Genomic DNA, 15856 nt, shown 5'->3' with positions numbered 1-15856 from the left:
TGAGCTGTACTTTTAATTTACTCTTGAGAATAACACTTTTTATGTTTTATCTATAGGGTGAAATACATTTTATAATGTAGGCTAATGTTCATTTTGTATTGATTTGCAGTAATCCTTTATTATTTATTTGGGGGTTATTATCAGTTTTACAAATGCCTTGTGCCATGGGTTATGGCGTAAATATTTGTCGCTGTCCATTTAAGCACCTTGGAGAACTCCCACCCGGAAGAGCGCATCTATGGATGAGCGCAGTGGCTGTGGGATTGCGTAGTCTACGTCATGTCCACTGGAAAACGACTGACACGATCGAAAGAGCTCTTGTATTTTCCATATACTGAATGACTCATCGAGCTGCCTATGGATGTTTGTTCGTTGATTGACTTAATATAATCGGGACTAGGCTATATCTTTCTTAAATTCCGTACAGCATTCTCTAAATTTCAAACGTGGAAGTGTTGTACGAGAGGGATTTGAACCGTAGCCCAATCTTACTTTGACCTGGTAAGATGATGGCATTCAGATTTGTGGTTTTGCATAACAGAAATGTACAGTAGGCCTCTATGGCATATCGACTTTCGTGAAAAGGCAGTGCTTTAGTTTATGTTAATAATATAGTAATACTTGCACCAGTATCCCCGTCTGCCGTTCGGGATTAAAACAAAAAGTCCATGCCATTCCATGTTATTTGTTAATGGTCGAACATTTTATTTTGTATATGTCAAAAGCTGATTATAACGTTATATTTTCACTGTTGTTTATGTCTCGTTCGATTGGCCGAGGCAGATGGCTGTCAACCCCGTGTCAGCATGGATCCCGTTGTAGGCTAAACGTAGCCGCATGGGTAGCGCGCATTCCAACCCGACTAAATATAGTACTATTTGAAAGGGCTGCAGGAGGGCAAGGACACGGGAAGAGAGCACATTTTTGGACATATACCCGTCGTGCATAAAACAACACATAGCCATTTTAAAAAGTAGTAAATCACTTCTTTTTTTTTTACAATAAGGCACAGTGGGATCAATCCAACATGCCCGCACTTCCGAGTTCTAGGTCCAGGACACGGGATCGCAACAACGTCCTAAGCAGACCCGAGTTCATGTCCCTGAACCAACCACTTCGAAACAGCAACTCGGAGAGTAGGGGCACCGCGAGGCGACAGGGCCAACCCAAACACCAAGCAAGCCAACCTTGCGACCCGCAGGAACCTACCGAGAGTACCAACAGGGATAGGAAAGAGCCCGCGAAATTGCCTGAGGAGGACTGTATCCAACTGAACCCTTCCTTCAAGGGGATAGCGATGAGCTCCCTCCTCGCCATTGACATTTGTCTGTCCAAGCGCTTAGGGGTCTGCGCCTACACGTCGTCGTCCTGGGGCAGCGTTCGTTCCATGGTCACCTTACTCGCTCTTACGGGGCACGGCATCACGTGGATCTTCGGCACTATCGTGTGTCTGACCAGGAGTAACACGTTGGCGGGACAAGAGGTCTTGGTGAATCTGTTACTTGGTAAATGTTCTCCTCACTCAATACCCAAAACTATGTGTAGGCCATTCGTTTATTTAATTGTAGATTATGTGTAATTCAGATCTTATTTAGCACATTGTAGTGTGTCTAAATACATTTTTATAGGTGTACACTGTCAGGAAAAAAACGGTCTCAAAAATAGAAAGGGTTATCCATGGTGTCATAGAGCGCAGCAGGTATCATAGTCTACCGCAGTTTATCCCATCCGGGTCATGGGGACCCCAGGGATGCATCGTTTTGTTTTTGGTCTAACACTCACACTGATTCAAATGTTGCCCTACCACTTACACACTTGATTGACAGTAATCAACCTATCATCAAGTCTTCAATTTGAATCAGGTGTGTGAGTGCTAGGGCAAAAACAAAAATGTGCACTCCTTGGGGTCCCCAGGACCAGGACCAGGATTGGGAAACACTGGTCTAGCTGTTACAGCCCCTAATCAGTAACTCAAAAGTTGCTAGAATACATCTTCAATCAATATTCCAACCATAATTGCTCCAAGGTTGTAGTTGTAAAATTAAAAAAATATTACAGATGTAATTCCACCTGGTTATTTCACTTCAGGTGTGCTATCAGTTGTTTATTTTTTATTATATTCTGTATACCTCTGTATTAGTGCATATATGTTTTAATATGATTAATATAAAACTAAAATATAAATCATATTAGGCTTGGGGACTTAAGGACTCCTCACATCATAAGTTGACTTTGGACTGAAGGAGTAGACATTTTAACAAGACAGCAGCCTCCATCAAAAGACTAAGTAAGTAATAATAATGGGTGTCAAACACAGGCCTACCTTTAGAAACAGGCTTACACAATGCTTTCCCTTCTCATGCCCAGCTTCTGCATAACCTACAGTGGAATACTTTTCCAAAGTATCATCATTATACTCCTCATTGATGTTATTCATAGGTTAACTATGTATCTACCCAATATTTGTAGTCACATAAATAAAACGCAACGTAATATTATGTAGTACTTAACTTACCATGATTTTTCTAACTAGCAGTAGGGGAATCATCAACTCATCAATCACTCAGTCAACTAATTTTAGGTGATTGTGTTTAGATACTTCTGTGGCAAGCTGTACACTATACTCCAGATTGATTTGAGTGGATTGCATGTGTATCAGAACAAAAAAGGGACACTGTTCATCTATGTGATTCTTCAAAAGTACTATAGACACATATTGCAACATGTGTTTCTTAGAAAGTACTATAAATACATCCAACATGTTGCAACATGTATTTATTTAAAAGTATTGTAAATACATCCAACATGTTGCAACGTGTGTATTGGTCCCCATTTATCTAAATGTACTCCTACACAGCCCTTTGCTATTGCATACCCACCATGTTGGCATCCAGAATATGCTGGTTCATACCAGCCATTTCTCTATGTCCCCTTTGACAACTGAAAGCCTGAAGGATTATATTATTGCTCCTGTGCAGGATGCCTAGTTGCTTTGGGCTGTTGTGTAGGAGGGTTTTGTGTATTATACCAGTAAAGAGATTATTCAGAAAAACTCTGTGGACTGCAAATCTGTGGACTGAAACTCTATTGTGTTCATTTTATAATCTCTGGTTAATTTGGGTCTATTTGGGGTATTCTGGTTGGACATTGTTATGGTAATTAATAGTTATCCTGAATAAGATAAGGTACCATCATGTTTGAACAAAGCAGTACTTCTATATTTGGGGCTTTTGAAAAAATTATTTACAGATATTTACAGATTAGAAAATTGTAGGTAGCATTAGTTTATCTTAGCGCTGAAACTCTTCTGTGGACACTAACCGTCTCCTATCAAAACCATTGAAATAGCACTTACAACGACTCAAAAGCAGTACAGTGACACTAAGCTATACTCAGTAAACAACAGTTGATACTTTTGTTGTTTACTACCTAATGTGTGGGATGACAAGAGGCTTGTTAACGTCCGCAGTCACACTCTACTTAGTTTTGCTTTCCTTTTCTTCCCATTACAGTGTGGTTAAAACATAACCATGTGTTGAGTAACGAGAGGCAGCCAGTTGTTGCTTTGCTCACAGCTATGATTGAAGAGAGTACACAGAGCTGGAAGTAATTTCAAGTTTTTCGATTTTCAATTAAAGGGGCCATATGTAAGATTTCTACTGGGCTACTAGCATAAATACCAGCCTAAATGACCAGAAGACATCTGCAGTGAATGTTTTAAGTTAATGAAAATATTTATTTTTACCAAATTGTTACCATCTATCAGTTTGCACTGACGTGTAGCCTCCTCAAACTTGCTTTAGACACACACATTACTATTCCCCCACCCTAAACCGGACATATAATAAAATAGAATAATAGAATATGATATACCATTTCTGTTTGTTGCAGTCTTATTACAAGGGTTTGTGGTAGAAAATGCAAAGTCCTTTATAATGTCTCCCATTGGGAAGCTGTAACATGGAAGTGAATACATTCCGATCACTCTCGGTGAACTGAAGGGGGGTTACTGGGATGCACCCCAGTCCTACAAAACTCTCAAATGTTCTCTAAAGCCAGGGCTGCCTTACCAACCTATAGATGTGTTATTCCTCCACAGCCCTCCTACTTGACATCATGACAGTGGCTGGGGTCCAAAAGCTGATCAAACGTAAAGGACCCTGGGAGATGAGTCCTGGATTCCTGGACTACTGTGCCATGGATGTGTACTCCTTCCCAGCGGCCCATGCCAGCCGCGCCGCCATGGTCTCTAAGTTCCTGCTGTCTCACCTGGTCCTGGCCGTCCCACTCCGCATCCTGCTGGTGCTCTGGGCCTTCCTGGTGGGCATGTCCCGGGTGCTGCTGGGTAGGCACCACCTGACTGACATGGCGTGCGGCTTTGCCCTGGGCCTGCTGCACTTCAGCCTGGTGGAGACGGTGTGGCTGTCGTCTAGCGCCTGTCAGACTCTAATCTCTATAGGGACCCTCAGCTGGAGCTCATTCTACTGAGTGCTGTTTTATCAAGGCTCTTAAGGCCTGGCTTCACAAAGCCTTGCTAGTAGAGTGAGGAGTTTTTCCTGACGTGATTCGGACCAGAGGTTTCTGGTCCTCATCTGGTGATCAGGCTGTGTTATACATATAAAGGCTTTATCTGGAATGATAATAACAGCCATAAATGCAATGACCTGGTATTTGGGTTAAAGGTTATTTTATAGATGCGCGCGGGAGTCTGTAGCTCCACCTACACAAAGAAATAAAATGTGGTAGTGTGTGTTTATATTTCCTTTTCAAATGCTTGTATAATACCGCTACCACTGTTTCTATTTCTCGCTTGCGAGCACTCACTCAAGTACATGCAATCTTATTGGATCTCACTGATGACAGTTTACTCTCTGCCTGTTCCTCTACTACACACCCTGGGCCACATCCTCTTTCGCTTCTGCTACCTTTCCTTCCTTCCTCCTGTTTTTCAAACGTAGCCTATTTTCTCCTTTGAAATGTTTTTACTGGTATTTCAAGAAAATATTGGCCAGTGTTTTGAAGGACTCCACACTTGAATTGCTCCATGGAAGCTCCTTTATTTCCTTTTGAATAATGATATTTTCAAGCAAAAGCAGTTTAATTCTAATTGTGTATGTGTGCTCCACATTATTTGCCTTCTCTGCTGCAAGTCAAGCACTAATCAAACAGATGGACACGGTTGGTTTGTTAATGGTGCTGATTTCATGCCTGAGTGACTGAGCAACATCTGTGTGAAGGTACCTCCACCAGGCTTGGGCTTACCACTGTGTTTGTGTGTGTGTGTGTGTGTGTGAGTTTTTGTGTGTGTGGAAGGTGTGTGGGTATGTGCAGATGATGTATGTGTGTGTTTGTACATGCATGCATGTAGCATTTCTAATGTGCGTGCCTTTACGAGTTATGTGATGTTTTTGGAGGGTTCTAGTTACAGAGTGAACATGTCTGGGTAAAGTCATGACTTTTCAATATCCAGCGTGTGGAAATTCAGATTTTTTTTGGTGATATGAAGTATTTAAACTTAAGCCTTTTGCTGCAAAATAATGATATTTAATTTAGTTGGACCTGAATGTATATAATATTGCAGTTGCGTGCAAGTCTGCATGTTTTTTATAGTACAAGGTGGACAAGAAAGTCATCTTTACATGCAGTGTTTATCCAGTCTAATTTGCTCAATTAATAAGATAAATTAATAGGTTTTTAGGTGCCAAGCATTATGTCAATATTTTCTTCTTGTATATGCATGCTAATAAATACACTATTTGCAGTTAATTCCTTGTTATCATATATGTTTGAGCCTATGTTTGTACATGGTAAGTATCCATATATATGCATAACCAATCATTTGGATTGGGTCAAACATCACAGGGTCACTACAGGTCATTGGTACAGCCATGGCAATTTAACCTGTTATCTCCACCCATAGCTGTTGAATTCTACGTTACGTTTGAGTTATTTAAAGCATAAAATCAGAAACAACAAAAATCTAAAAGTTGAATGAAGTTATTCTAGCAGGATTAAGCCCCACTGTGTGTGTGCTTGCGTGTGTGTACTAAAACCATGTTTTCAAATTTCTTTGTGTCAGCGATTCAGTTTCATGTATTTCCATTTGGATTTTCTGTTATTTCCACTACACATACACACAACAATATATCTTATTTCTTGGCAAACATTTTATTATACATGAAACATATAGAATATATAAAATTTGGAAAATATACTTTCTATAGTCTCCCCAAGTTTATAATTCTCCAGGCCTAGACCATAAACCATCATTACCCACCTACAAATCATACGTTTTTATAATCAACACTGTTTGACGTAATTACACCCCAGATAACATTTCTGACAGGCCCAGTGAGACGCAGCGGGGTGAGAACTGCAATTGGTGTAAGGAAAGCCAGAGATAGAGATGAGTAGTGTCCTTCAGGGGGTTCTGTCATTGTCTGACAGTAACTGCTGACTATGGCGGCTGATACTGACGTCTGGAGAGAGACAGAGAGGGGATGATTTAGAATATATGGATACCTACATGTGTCTTGGTATTTGATAAGACTGTTTACTCGAAAGCTTCTGGTACCAATGCTGCATCCTGGAGTTTGGCAACATAATTGATAGGCTTGCTGCAAACAGTCACCTTAAGAAACAGATTTTTTTCCCCCACAATGCCACCTGACTTACGGCCAATGCACTCACCATTGGAATGTTTACATTCTAGTTAACTGGCCATTACTATAAAAAGAATGTATGCAAATTAATTACTTAAAGATCATACAATGTGAATTCCTGGATTTGTTTTTTAGATTCCGATTTGCAGGTTTTCCTACTTACAAAAATCCAGAAAAATTTTAAATAATTAATTAGCATTTTATTGCATGACATAAGTATTTGATCACCTACCAACCAGTAAGAATTCCGGCTCTCACAGACCTGTTCGTTTTTCTTTAAGAAGCCCTCCTGTACTCCACTCATTACATGTATTAACTGCACCTGTTTGAACTTGTTACCTGTATAAAAGACACCTGTCCACACGCTCAATCAAACAGACTCCAACCTCTCCACAATGGCCAAGACCAGAGAGCTGTGTAAGGACATCAGGCTGGGATGGGCTACAGGACAATAGGCAAGCAGCTTGGTGAGAAGGCAACAACTGTTGGCACAATTATTAGAAAATGGAACAAGTTCAAGATGACGGTCAATCTCCCTCGGTCTGGGGCTCCATGCAAGATCTCACCTCGTGGGGCATCAATGATCATGAGGAAGGTGAGGGATCAGCCCAGAACTACACAGCAGGACCTGGTCAATGACCTGAAGAGAGCTGGGACCACAGTCTCAAAGAAAACCATTAGTAACACACTACGCCGTCATGGATTCAAATCCTGCAGCGCATGCAAGTTCCCCTGCTCAAGCCAGTGCATGTGCAGGCCCGTCTGAAGTTCGCCAATGACCATCTGGATGATCCAGAGGAGGAATGGGAGAAGGTCATGTGGTCTGATGAGACAAAAATAGAGCTTTTTGGTCAAAACTCCACTTGTCGTGTTTGGAGGAAGAAGAAGGATGAGTACAACCCCAAGAACACCATCCCAACTGTGAAGCATGGAGGTGGAAATATCATTCTTTGGGGAGGCTTTTCTGCAAAGGGGACAGGACGACTGCACCATATTGAGGGGATGATGGATGGGGCCATGTATCGCGAGATCTTGGCCAACAACCTCATTCCCTCAGAAAGAGCATTGAAGATGGGTCGTGGCTGGGTCTTCCAGCATGACAACGACCCGAAACACACAGCCAGGGCAACTAAGGAGTGGCTCCGTAAGAAGCATCTCAAGGTCCTGGAGTGGTCTAGCTAGTCTCCAGACCTGAACCCAATAGAAAATCTTTGGAGGGAGCTGAAAGTCCGTATTGCCCAGCGACAGCCCCAAAACCTGAAGGATCTGGAGAAGGTCTGTATGGAGGAGTGGGCCAAAATCCCTGCTGCAGTGTGTGCAAACCTGGTCAAGAACTACAGGAAACGTATGATCTCTGTAATTGCAAACAAAGGTTTCTGGACCAAATATTAAGTTCTGCTTTTCTGATGTATCAAATACTTATGTCATGCAATAAAATGCAAATTAAATACTTAAAGATCATATAATGTGATTTCCTGGATTTTTGTTTTAGATTCTGTCACTCACAGTTGACGTGTACCTATGATAAAAATGACAGACCTCTACATGCTTTGTAAGTGGGAAAATCTGCAAAATCGGCAGTGTATCAAATACTTGTTTTCCCCACTGTACTTTCGAGCAGTACTGTGTAATATTGCCTGCCAGATCATATACCCTAAAACCAATTACATTAATATGCATGCAGACAGAGAAAGTTGCAAAAACCTGACTTATATTCAGACATGTAGTAGCCATAGTTGCCCAAGAGAAATAATACTACGAAAGTTGCTGTTTTCATGTTGTTTTGGACATATTCTGAAGCATTTCTGCCATATGTATGCTTGATTTGGGCAGAAACTCCCAGGAACTGATTGTAGAGGACCTCAAATATTGCAATGTTTAAGTTTCTGCAACTCAGAGAATATCAGCTCAAACATGTTATGTGTAAATGGACATAGTTCCCCACAATGAGTACCATCTTCTATTTCAGTCCAGGTCAAAAACCAATCATTATCTGATAGAGTACTTGTCACTCAAGAAGTTTCTTGTTGTACTTGCTAGAGAGCATTCCTCCAGCTAAACACAGTTGAGCCTACAGACACCCTATCCATGAACTGATAGACCATGACGTGTCTAGGAAACCCTCTCTGGACATTCCTTCCGCAACCTGTGCTGATACAGTTAACATCCCACCCTTGCAGGAACTCTTTGCATGGTTGTATTTTGTGACCAGGATAAGAACCCAGGTGGCAGTGATGAAACTGCACTGCAACTGTAGTCAATGGAGAGCTGTGAAACGTGCTCCTCAGTCTTAAGAGTCTGTGCTTGTACTACCTTTTAACCGGGTTTTGTAATGTTTTTAGGAAGGGCCACCACTTGCTGGTTTGAGCCCTGCGTTGTGCATTCAGATGGTGGAAGAATAGGTTTTTAAGTTACGTTTTCCATCCCTCAAATATTCTATCTCAGTTCTAAAATGGTAAATTTTTCTGCTATTACTTCAGTATTTTGGGCTGTTTTTCATTTTCTATATGGAGAAATCACGCTATAACACAGAAATATGTATATAACACAGTTGAGCCCTGTATTATAGCAAATTAAGGTTAAAACAAAACATTATACTTGAATATGAAAATAAACATGCAATAATTAAAAAAGCAGTCACGTTCAATAGTCACAACAAAAAGGCCATATATGCCCCAGAATGTCTCTGTAAAATATTCCATATGTAGGATGTGTAATAGTCAAAAGCAGATTTATCTTGAAAATATGAAAATATGTGCGGTTTTCCATACTTCAGGAATGACCACAGAACTCTATGCTAGATTACAAATTATTACTTTATGACACAATAGTACAGTATATATTTTATACCAGGTAAGTATGCTAAGAACACATTCATATTTACTGCAACAACCTGGGGGCAGTTAGTTGTCTTCCTCCAGGTTTTTTACCTTAATCACTGGGCTACCCTGCCCTCAAAATATGAGTTGGTAGGCCTAGAATATTGGTAAAATATTTTTCCTGTCTCCATGCTAGTAGATTATTGATCAATAGTTTGCTTTTTTGGCATGCACGCACAAAACATGAAACGGTGTACACACACAAACTTTTCACTGATTTAAGTGCCCCAAAATTGAATGAATTTGTATTAAAAAAATTAAGAACTGTATTTAGTAGTTAAGCACTCGTAATCACAGGGCTTCTATTTTGATTAGGTGAAATTGGTAGACAGTGACATGATGATTGCTCTGTAAGTAATCATCGGACAGCACGTCCGCAACAAAAAAATAAGAACACATATGGTGCCAAACACACACGCAGCCACGCAGAATGTGAACCCTGCCATGTTAGTTCCTCCTTAGCACCATCCACATCACAGAATCCTTCGTGATGTAGTGAAGATGCAACCTCAGATTCAATGAATTACTCTGATCAATGTCTACCTTGCACTTCAATGTTGGCCATCACAGCTTCCAATGTAAATACAAGTATGTATATCTTAGGCAATGGACAAGTAAATGTATTGGCGTTGCCAATGAGAGGATGTGGTAGTAATGTGGTCAATAGCTCCACCTGGTGGTAAGATATGAGACATAAATCAGTGCCAATCTTCAGCAGTTGTCCTGTTTGTCTGTAGCTACCCATTCTATTTTCACCATAACTTGTACCTGCAAAATGTTTAGTAACAAAAATATATTTAAATAGATATAGGTTTTTTTTAGCAAGAGCAAAGCTCTCTTGTAGAACCATTCTGAACCATTCTTCACGTGAACCATTCTTCATGTTCTATGAGCTTTTCCATCAAAACAGAATATGAGCTTGGATAATCAGGATGATTTTACAAGACAGTCTTTACCTAAAATATTCAAAGTATTTAAAACAGTTTAAAACTGTCCCATGTATAATGTGGACATTTGTTTTTATAAAAGATTTCACCCAGAATGTGTAATATTCCATTTGTGATTAAAGCCTTGCTTCTTCATTCAACTAGGAAGTCTTTCAAAAGGAATGCCCTCTTTGGCCTTACCTCACATGACTGCAACAAGGCAGGGGAACCATATTTGATACCAACCCTCTAAACCAGGACAGGACCCCATGGCTAATCTGAAAGCATTAAAAGATGTGTCTCCCAGTGACACAGCTAATTGCAAATCTGTGACTGTACCACTGACATTCAGGGGCCCCTGAAAACTATCTATAAACATGCTTATATTTTGCTTTACAACTAAACCCAGATTGAAATGTTAACCTGATTTAGCTTTAGTGTCCACCTTCCAAACTGCTGTAGCTTGTGTCATTTAAGGGCTAAAACCACCATTACCACCATGCTCTGGGACAATTTGAAAACATTGAGATGAAAAAAGAACAGCTGGAGCAGCAATGTTTTCTGGGGTGATCAATGTCTCAACAGGGCAAAAATGTCAAAGGACTGAAGGGGAGCATATGCCGAGATGAAGTCAGCCTTTTTGACAGAAGATTGACAGTTCCACACTGCCGGAAACCAGGAACTCCACTTGAATTGAGCAGACAGGAGACACAATTTGAGGGGTAGCAGCTGTAACGTCTATAATTATAGGAAGTCGATTGAAATGAAAACACACATATTTGACAAATCTATAAAAGCAAAAATATTTTCTACAATTAAATAAACCAAGGTAAGGTACTTCAGAGTATGTTGCTTGTCTCGTCCACAATTGCACTTGATACTGAAGGTATAAAAACCGACGGTAAGATCGCTGTCATTACTCAAATACATAGAGGTTTAGCATAGCATTAGTACTGGCTCATTTCTCAAATATTTGTTCTTACACAGAAACAGAATCAGAATTAACTTTATTCGCCAGGTATGTGTACAAATTTGACTCTGGATTATACAGGCTCATGGTGTGCTTATTCATAAAAAACTTAAACAATGGAGTCACCAACTGCAATATACAGGACACATAAATACACATAATAAACCAAAACAATAAGACTAAGACTGATGAGACAATAAAGCAATGAGTAGGGTATAAAGGTTGCTGGAAATAAATATTTTTAATGCAGGTATTATTACTTACATAATGACGGTGGATGTGATCTATATATAGTGTAATGGAGCAGAGTGCAAACGATGCTGCAATGAATAAACAAAATGTTCTGCAGGTGTAATATACGTGAGGTAGGTGGATATGATATGTACAGTATATACACAGTATGAACAGCACTGAATTACAGGATGACAAAAAAATAAGTAGTAGACAGGTGGATGTTATGGTCAGAGTTATTGGGTTGTAATACAGGGATTGTGCCTGGCATTAAGGGTCTGAAGTAAACTGTTCATCAGAGTGATGGACTGCGGTTAGAAACTGAAAAAAATAGATGCTATTGTGTAATTCATTTTATTATAAGTAGATTAAATAGGATAGACATTTTTTCAATGATAAACATTAAATGTTTTAATAAAATAAACTATTATCATATTAATTGGATGAAATAAGAAATCTAAAAAAAGAAGAGAAACTCAATCTGTGTTGTTCAATCTCGCTACAGTGCAATGTTTTAAAAGGACACCAGGGTTCACTGTTTTGTACGTCACATCCGTGTACATCCACACCAGAGTCGACGAGAGCAAGGACTTTCATTTTCAGGCCGGGTAGGTTGCCCACCACCAACACAAGTAAACGGGAAATTATATAAAGAATCGGCAGCACAATCGCCAGCCATCCTTTGAAGACACGTAATATTTCGGAAATAAATCGCCATTATTGCTCACAAGAAATAATAAAAAGTAAAATCGGTGAGTCACGAATGTGTTTTGGGGGTATATGTGAACGGTTTTACGGGGACCTTACTGCACAGTTTTATTGTTGCTTTGTTCTGGGCAGCAGCCATTTTTAATCGCCTTGTCCTATATCTTCACCGCCTTCTACCGTGGTCTTGAAATCTGGATAACTGCTAAAATACATTATTAGTTTGTGCAATTTGACCTGGACCACTGCCACTTGAAAGGCAAGGGTTTCATGTGTTCTTGGAAACGCAAGATTGCATTTACTGGATTGTATAGTAATTTTAGGCTGGAACTTTATTTTAGCCGTTTTGTACTGTAGTTCGAAATCATAGGTAGCCAATTGCTAGGCTAGCTAGCCAACTTGACATTTAGCGAAATACGTTTGGTGTCAAGTGTTATGCCGACTAAAATATTGGTTATTTTATCAATACTTATTCCAATAGTAGTTGAGTCAATATTATTGTCCATGTTTCTCTGGTGTTTTTTAATGAACTCACAGACTTAAACAACGCAATGTTTACATACTCTGTTCTGGACTCCCCCAAGCGCGTACATTATTATTACATTACTGTATTACAATAGCTAGCTATAGTAACTCCACTAACAACACGCCAACGTAGCACAGACATGATTTACTAATACCTTATGCTGCTTCAGCAATTGATTGTCAATTTGAGTTCTTCGGTGGCCTAATACCCTCTATTTTCTTATCTAGTGAGTAGCGAGCATTATCCACTGTGTTTCGCAACCTCTAGCTAACCAGCGTTAACACATTAGCGAACATTGTAAGTTGCTAGCAAGTTAAGGGAGTGAGCTAAAATTGGCTAGCTAGCTAACCTCGTTACGGCATAACTGCCATTTTAATCTGGCCTTGTTGGTTTGCTGGTGTAGCTGGCTAACTGTGCTCTTTGCGTTTGATTGCGTTTTGTTGACATTGAACCGTGTGTAGCTAGCTAACTTTGCTCTCTGCGTATTATTGGTAATTTGTTGCTATTGAGCCGGCTGTGGTTTGTAATTATTCAGTGCAGTTGCAATTGAGATGTTTGTCTGATTAGCTGGGTATATCTGTCTATTTAGATCGCTAAACATTATGTTTGTATTATATCAGTCTTGCGCAACATGAATCACGGTAATGGTCATGGTTAGCTGAAACATCAGTGTAAAACATTCGATAAATATCTAGTTACTGTTCTGTAGCTATGATGACGCTAGTAACTACAATACACTATATAGTGTTTTGACGTTTACAAGGCAACGAAGGGTGTATCTGGCATTTTCGGGAAACATTTTAATTAAGGGTGTCCCTTTTGCATCCTGAGTACATTTGTGTGCTAGCTAGCTGACAAAAAAATGACAATGACAAAACCCGTCACATCCGAGGAGCCGGTCATGATGATGTTCTCCCTTTCTTAAGACAATCTCTGAGACTCATGATTTGGTTGATGATGGTTGTCTGTCAGTGCAAAAACAGTACAGTTTAAATGTATAAAAACAATAACGTCAGTTAAATGAACGTATTGCTTGCCATTTTTTTATGTACCTGAAAAAGGGTTTTCATTCGTGTATTTAGCTTGACAGTAAAATCGCAGAAAGTAATAAGGTTATCTCAGAAAGTGAAACGAATATCCGTCTGGTTGAAAACGGCCTAGCTTTGAATTGGTTGCTTTGTAGAATTTTATTATATTTTGCAAGCCTGTTCAATTGGCAGAATAACTGGCCTTTTATCCATCTTCTTGAATCTGTGAACTGATGTAATAGAAATATATATTTCCATATTAAGGTTATTGATTCCATACAAAACAGAAATTTTCTGTCCTTAAATTCAAGTAGGATCTTGGGAGAATAGTTGAAATATATAACATTGAAGTCCTGGTATATCCTATTTCAGATTTTGGATTCTTATAAAATGTTGCCTTTATCCTGGCCTCCATTAACACCCTGTAGTCTCTGTAAGTTCTGCAAAGCCATAATTAATGTCATATGTTGAGCTAATGAACTCATTAAATTAACCGAAATCCATTATTTATATGGCAAGTGTTTTAATATATTTGTGAACATTATTATACTTAAGTTCCAGAGTGGGATATATTGTACTTTTATAAAGAGGATTCAATTAGTAAGTATTACCATGTGTTTTTGTATGAAACTGGCCAAAAATGTTTCTGTAATGGAAGTCCCCATAACAATTAAGGCAGTGTCATTGCAGCATTAGCTAACACAGCTTGTGTGCAGGAATACAATGTAATGCACTATTCCATTCTACTAATTTGAGTGTTGTAACTTATAATGAACCCTACTTATATAGGCCTACCCAATAATGTTACCTGGCAAAGATTTTAATTTGAATTATCTATCCTGATTGAGCATACAAAGCATAAATTCCATGCCGAAGCATCAGTGCCTGGTTTGTAGTGAGATCACGTCTCTGTCTACTGATCTATTTTTGCAAATGCATGTTATTTCATATCAGAAAACATTATTGTGATCTAAAAATAATAATAATTTGGCTGCCAAAATTAGATCTTCGTTACATTTCCAAAGCCCAGCGGGAGCTCTAGATGATGTTTCCCTGAAGACCGCACTGTATCCCTGTAGTTACAAATGGTTTCCTATCCATGGCTCTGTATTCACATTATTCTAACCTGAGCAGCCAATGGCGGGGTACTTAATTCAGCCGCTGGCCGATTTGTCCGACCTGATTCAGGGGGCATAGTTATAACAACGAGTGCGCTACAAATGAACCACATCTAAGTCGTGAAGAAATTAGAAAATACGGCAACGATAACAATTTCCGGTCTCTGTATTTGTTGGAATACTTGGGAACAGATTCTGTAATTTTTTTGTTATTGGTCCTTTGTGTAAAAAGTGATTTCATCAATGAACCATTTTACTTTGTGTAAATGCATGGTCAAATATAATTACATACCGGCTTCTGTTGGTTCTGGGTGGAACACAGTCTCTAACTTGAACCATGAGCCCTTAACTGTTCTACCTGGAACCAAAAAATTGGTTCCTCCATAGTAACACATGAACAGCCATTGTGGGGAAAACAAGTTGTATCTTTCTGGAATGAGATCATGATATTTTGGAACATAAGAAGACTGCCGCTACATTGGTTGGAAGATCACCCGTTATCGTATTGGTAGTCAGGTCGTCTGGCTAATAATTGGCCGTATGTTCCATCCCTGTTTGTGTCATTGGTTCAGTTTTACCCCTGTTCATCACCAGAAGACTGTTGCACAATCTTTTGTGGTGGTCATCTGTGTTGTTTATGCACTTTGTTGCTTAGGAACTTTCCAAAGTGGTACGTGTCATCCTCCAAAGCCAACATTTTGTAGCTATAATCTGTGTACGTGTGTCTAGTTGTTAAGAGGGATGTTTTCCTGACCACCTCACGTCAAAACTGGACTGGTCCTGTGTATAGTGATCTGGCCAACGTATATGA

General features: G+C 39.5%; 2 protein-coding genes across 8 annotated transcripts in view; both read left to right on the top strand.

Moving 5' to 3' along the window:
• The first annotated feature begins 281 nt into the window (after positions 1–281).
• Positions 282–6069, top strand: LOC105015111 (inactive phospholipid phosphatase 7). Of its 2 annotated transcripts, none has more exons than XM_010877982.4 (3): positions 282–501; positions 1007–1505; positions 4100–6069. In XM_010877982.4, the coding sequence occupies exons 2-3, from the start codon at positions 1028–1030 to the stop codon at positions 4486–4488; spliced, it is 867 nt and encodes a 288-aa protein (XP_010876284.1). In that variant the 5' UTR covers positions 282–501; positions 1007–1027; the 3' UTR covers positions 4489–6069. The 2 variants fall into 2 exon arrangements, with proteins under 2 accessions (XP_010876284.1, XP_010876283.1); XM_010877981.4 differs by having other exon boundaries at positions 784–1505.
• A 6155-nt stretch (positions 6070–12224) lies between these two features.
• prrc2b (proline-rich coiled-coil 2B) overlaps positions 12225–15856 on the top strand; it is a 31290-nt gene continuing 27658 nt past the window's right edge. For 5 of the 6 annotated variants that reach the window (XM_020053333.3, XM_010877977.5, XM_020053335.3 and 2 more), the window contains exon 1: positions 12225–12420. The gene's annotated coding sequence lies outside the window, so the exon portion shown is untranslated. The remainder of the gene's footprint in view (positions 12421–15856) is intronic. The other variant, XM_020053332.3, reaches the window with a different exon arrangement.

This window comes from Esox lucius, chromosome 14 (assembly GCF_011004845.1).
Source record: "Esox lucius isolate fEsoLuc1 chromosome 14, fEsoLuc1.pri, whole genome shotgun sequence".
Taxonomy (NCBI): Eukaryota; Metazoa; Chordata; class Actinopteri; order Esociformes; family Esocidae; genus Esox; species Esox lucius.
This window is presented reverse-complemented; position numbering and strand designations above follow the sequence as displayed.

Excerpts from the sequence above, each read along its gene's own strand:
- LOC105015111 (XM_010877982.4), top strand. The coding sequence starts at position 1,028 with ATGCCCGCACTTCCGAGTTCTAGGTCCAGGACACGGGATCGCAACAAC. Across the intron at positions 1,506-4,099 it reads CTTGGTGAATCTGTTACTTG|CCCTCCTACTTGACATCATG; the intron begins GTAAATGTTCTC and ends ATTCCTCCACAG.